A 5,573-nucleotide genomic window follows, 5' to 3' on the forward strand; every position below is an offset into this window, starting at 1 on the left:
TGAAACCGTGAAAATGGATGCATAACCTGTTATGCGTCTACAAAAGTTGTTGCATAACTTGTTATGCAGTCCAGAAAACGGTTGCATAACACGTTATGCAACAACCTTTTTGTTACTATTGAAACCAACAAAAATAAAGACTGCATAACTTGTAATGCACCTAAAATAATACCTGCATAACATGTTATGCATTCCTGAAATGGATGCATAAACAATTATGCAACCACTTTTTGGTAAGCACTGAAATAAAAAAAATTGATGCATAACTTGATATGCATCCAAAAATATGGCCGCATAACACATTATGCATCAACTTTTTTTGTAATCATTGAAGTTAACCGAAACAATGGATCCGTAACTTGTTATGTTGTTGAGAAAGTTATTGCATAATTCTTTATGCGTCTTTTGTTTTTTGATGTTAATTTTTTAGGCGTATATATTGTTTTAGACGTGGTTGCATAACTAAATTAGCAAATGCATGAATATAGTTGCATAACATTTTATGCATCTTTTTGTTGTTTCTGCATAATGCATTATACATCGAGAAAATTGTTGCACAATTTTGTATGCATCGAGAAAATAGAAGCATAATGCATTATTTATTTATTTTGATAAAGAGAGAATGATTTTATTGCTCAAGTAGAAGAAGCGTTAATGTCTCTTGCCATGAGACTACAAATATCCTCAGAGAAGTTATTTAAAAGGTTTATATGAGTAGCTGATTCTCTAACAGATATTGCAACTTCATCAGCTACTCTATTATCATCTCTACTAACAAAGGAAAAGCTACAATGATTAAAACTGGTACTCAGACTCTTAATCTGCTTCAGAATGCTCATATTCTCCTACTGAATAAGAAGAACATTATCAATGATTGATTGAACTACTAGCTTAGCATCAGCTTCTATGTGAATACTTGTGAACTTCTTTTCTCGAGTCCACTGCAGAGCTTCTCGAATATCCATGCACTCTCCAGCCTCCAGACTTAGTTCTTCGTCTGAGTGGAATCCTCTGATCCCTTCACAAGTTCCCGCATGAGTGCGTAAGACAATGCCAGCGCCAAGCGTGTTAGTTTCCTCATCAAATGAAGCATCTACATTAAATTTTAATAAATCTTGCATGGGATGATTCCATTGAGAGTGTACAAATGAGATAACAATGCTTGTATTCATGGATGTGTCATGTAAATGTAATTTCATGTGATATTGAATTCTATGCATGGTATTAAAAGGGTTAAGTTTTACTCCCTAAAAAACCTTATCGCATCTGTCCTTCCATAGGATCCAAGCAGTGATCATTAGGGTGGCCAAACTTCTGTCATCATCATTATGATTAATATGTAAGAACCACTTCTCAACCCACTCTGAGACACCGTCACAACTTCTTTTCTATTCATCAATATCAACATTGACCAATCTCCAGACCGCTCTTGCATACCTACAATGAAACAGAATATGTTCCATTGTTTCTTCATTGTGACCACATACTGCACACTGAGAATCTATACTAGGGTTATATCGAGCCAGCCTACTCCTTGTGGGATGTGAATCATGAATGCATCTCCAAGTAAACAACTTAATTTTATGTGATATGTTACTCTTCCAAAGCCTTTTCCAGACATTGTGTTGAATGATCCTTCCATTTACCAAAGCCTCTGAAGTGTTCATAGTGAGTTTTTTATAAGTACTTTTTACTGAAAATTTTCCATCTCTAGCAGGCATCCAAACCATGATATCTTCCTTAGAAGTATCCAGAAATAAATTATGTATTTTCTGAGAAGTATTATTGTCGAAAATCTGATTAAGAAGTTCCACATTCCAGTTGTTGGTGTTTGGAAGAATTAATTCATCAACATCTTGATAGAATCTATGAAGGTCATTAATTGGATGAGGAGGTGTATTATCACCCGGAATCCACCTATCTAACCAGATTTTTGTTTTCTTCCCATTGTTTACTTCCATAAAATAGTTCTGTTGAACAACCTGCAGACCCTTGATAATTCCATTCCATGTATAAGAACAATTTCCTTTCTTAAGATCTTGATGAAGTATATTTCCATGTTTGAAGTATTTACTGCTCATAATTTTTGTCCAAAGAGCTTCTGACTCAGTACATAATCTCCAAAACAACTTAGTGAGTAAGGCTAAATTTAGCTTTTCAAGATCTCTGAAAGACAACCCACCAAAATATTTGAATTTGCACACCTTCTTCCATCCTATTGGATTGTATCCTCTATTAGAGTTATGACCCCAAAAGAACTTCCTTTGAATGGTTGAAAGTCTGTTGAGCAACTGAGTAGGGAGCTTAAAAGTGCCAATTTGATATGCTGGGAGTGAATTAAGAACATGTTTGATCATTGTAGATCTACCAACTTGTGTGAGTGATGTAGAAGACCATGTAAAGTATCTATTTAAAATATTCTCTTCAATGGCTTTAAATGCTTCTTGTTTTGAATGACCTAGAAGCAAAGGAGACCCAAGATATCTTTCTTTGGAACGCATAGTTTTGACACCTAATATGTGTGTGAGAGTTTCAGCAACTTCAGGTTTGGTATTCTTGCTGAAATGCACCGAGGATTTATCAAAATTGATCATTTGACCTGATTGTGTGCTGAAATTATGTAATAACTCCAAGAGTTTGTTAACTGATGAAAGATTTGCTTGAGTGAAAATCAAGCAGTCATCTGCAAAAACAAATGATTGATGGCTGTAGAAGTAGCAGCCACTTTAATATCTTGAATTGATTTATCTTGTTGTGCTGAAAAAAGATGTCTTGAGAGAAATTCCATAGAAAGAATGAAAAGATATGGTGATAGAGGATCACCTTGTCTGATGCCTCTTGTTGGTAGAAATTCTTCACAGGGAGATCCGTTGAGTATTACTGACAGAGAAGTAGTACTTATGCACTGATATATAAGCTCACATAAATCTTTACTGAATCCAAAATACTCTAGAAATTTTAACAAGAAACTCCATTATATCCTATCAAATGCCTTAGACATGTCTAGTTTTAGTGCCAACCAACCAATTTGACCTCTTTTCTTCTTCATAGAATGTATTATTTCTTGAGCTATAACTGTATTGTCACTTATAAGCCTGCCAGAAACATAAGCTGCTTGGTAAGGAGATATAATCTTCTCCATAAGAGGCTTTAGTCTTGTGACAATAATCTTGGAAATAATCTTGTAAGAAGTATTACATAGACTAATTGGTTTGTAATCTGCAGCACAAGTGGATTTCTTATTCTTAGGTATGATTCATATGTATGTTTTGTTAATTTCTTTAACCATGTGCTTGGATTCAAAAAACCTTGTAACCATCTGACTTACATCATCTCCAATAATTGTCCACTGACTTTTATAAAAGCCAGCTTGAAAACCCTCTGGGCCCGGAGCACTCCAATTTTCCATCCCTTTTAGAGTATCATGAATTTCTTGATGAGAAGGAACTCTAGTCAGCAAGTTATTATCATCCTCTGTAATAATGGTTGGAAGAAGCAGGAAAAGACCTTCATCATGAACAACTTGAACAGAAGTATTTATTCTCTTGTAATGAGAAGTAAGATGCTGAGAGATTTCTTCTCTAGTGAGTAACCTATTATTAGCATGATCTTGTATAGCATCAATATTATTCCTTACTCTTCTTCTGTTTGTTTTAGTGTGAAAATACTTACTGTTGTTGTCCATATCCTTGATGAAGTGATCTCTAGACTTTTGTTGGTAAAATTCACTTCTTATTTTATGCCACTTATTAAAATCTTTGTTGATGCAGAGAATCTTATTGTGATTTTCATCAGATGGAGGAAGAGATTGTAAAACATCAAGTTCCTTTTGCAGCTCCTCAACTCTTTGATTTACATTACCAAAGATGGTTATGTTCCATATTGAAAGTCTCTTCCTAGCTGATTGAAACTTCTTAACCAATTGAAAACCAGGTGAACCACTAATATTAATGTTCCAAGCTTCTTCAATGACAGAAGTACAAGTTTCATCCTCCAACCAAGTTAGAAAAAATTTAAATGGCTTCCAACAACGAGTATCAAGAGAGTTAGTGACAAGCATAATAGGACTATGGTCACTACCAGATTGTGTAAGATGAAGTAGTTTAGAGTTTGGATAGTTATGGTTCCAATCGACATTTCCTAAGGCCATGTCTATCCTAGACCTTCTAGTACCAGAGCCTAGATTGTTCCCTGACCAAGTGTAATCTTTTCCAACAAAGCCTATGTCTTCAAGACCACAAGACTGAATAATGCTATTAACTAAACCATCAATAGAAGAAGAAGAACTATTATTGATGTCTGTAAGATGAAAATTCAGATCACCAATAAGAATCCAAAGACCTGAATGGTTTTCACTAATTTGATGAATAAAATCCCATTGCTCCTTTTTCTTATTATAGTTGGTATAGCCATACATACATGTGAGTAGGTATTCGGTTTTACTATGATCATGTTGAACTGCTAGGTTGAAAGTGTTGAGTCTAGATTCTAACAGTTCACAGATGAACCCATTCTTCCAGAGTAACACTAGGCCACCAGATAATCCTACTCGCTCAATAAAAGCTTTTTTTGGGTATTGGTAGTGACTTAGCAAAAGCTTACTCTTTTCTTGATTGATTTTGGTCTCACACAGAAAAATTATGTCAGGATTTTGGATTCTGACAAGATCATTAAGGTGATTACGAGTTTCAGATGTTTTTAAACCTTGAATGTTCCAGGAAAGAATTCTCATGCTGACAGATTGATTCAGAAACACTATTAAATTTGCAGTTAAAATTCAAATTTTCAAGTAAAAGTGTAAGAAAGAGGCCCCTATATAGCCAAACCACCTTTCAGACGATGCAGAAATTCTTGTAAATTTGCAGACTATAAAGATTGGGATTTGCAATAAGAGAAAGCAAGGAAAGAAATTGCGAGATTTCAAGATTTTATTTACCTGGATTCCTTTGATTTTTTCAGTTGGAGCAGCAGTAGAGAGCATATCGATCAAGAGAGTTAGAGGAAGAGGAAACACAACCGATCTTCAAATGGGGGTCAAGGAAGGCCAAATAGAAATAACCCACTTCAAATTTTCTCCAAATTACTAAGGAGGAACAGGTAAGACATGTTCTCCATAATTGGTTTTTAGGTCTACAAATTGAAAAAGCTTGAAAGCAAGGATTAAAAACATTATAAACTTATAATAAAAAGATTCAGAGAACTAGTAGCAACTTCAAAGCAGACCAAAGGAAAACCCTCACGAGAGAAATGGGAAAAGAGGTTTGGCGAAATTAAGCCCTAACTAAATAGAGTTTGGGCAAGGAAAACGGACCAAATAGAGTTTGGGCAAGACTCTCATTGACCAGGAACAAATCGAACGGACGAAAGGGATTACAGTAGATGGGTGGCCCTAACACTAAGAATACAACAAAGGGCACGAGGTTTCATAACAAAAGCCTCACAGATTTTAGGAAACAGTTTGATAAAAACCATATTAATCTCGATCAAATTAAAAGATCAAATTAAGACCCCACCACATTTTAACAACCGGATTTGACACAAGGTCCAGCGACCTTGATTTGGTTTTTTTTTTT

General features: G+C 35.0%; 1 protein-coding gene across 1 annotated transcript; it reads right to left on the reverse strand.

Annotated features, from left to right (window-relative positions):
- Positions 1-635: 635 nt before the first annotated feature.
- Positions 636-4,417, reverse strand: LOC113330916. Its single transcript, XM_026577710.1, has 7 exons — positions 3,329-4,417; positions 3,034-3,169; positions 2,824-2,949; positions 1,598-2,683; positions 1,348-1,437; positions 850-1,093; positions 636-768 (listed from the first exon to the last, which is right to left on the reverse strand). Exons 1-7 carry the CDS (start codon positions 4,415-4,417, stop codon positions 636-638), a joined length of 2,904 nt encoding a protein of 967 aa, XP_026433495.1.
- Between the last annotated feature and the right edge of the window lie 1,156 nt (positions 4,418-5,573).

Source organism: Papaver somniferum, unplaced genomic scaffold (genome assembly GCF_003573695.1).
Source record: "Papaver somniferum cultivar HN1 unplaced genomic scaffold, ASM357369v1 unplaced-scaffold_12, whole genome shotgun sequence".
NCBI lineage: Eukaryota > Viridiplantae > Streptophyta > Magnoliopsida > Ranunculales > Papaveraceae > Papaver > Papaver somniferum.

Bases quoted from the DNA above. Each gene is read 5' to 3' on its own strand.
- LOC113330916 (XM_026577710.1), bottom strand. From the start codon at position 4,417: ATGTATGGCTATACCAACTATAATAAGAAAAAGGAGCAATGGGATTTT. The intron at 1,094-1,347 runs GTTCTTACATAT...AATTTAATGTAG, and splicing joins TCAGAGTGGGTTGAGAAGTG to ATGCTTCATTTGATGAGGAA. The intron at 769-849 runs GTAGGAGAATAT...CTTTGTTAGTAG, and splicing joins GATAATGTTCTTCTTATTCA to AGATGATAATAGAGTAGCTG.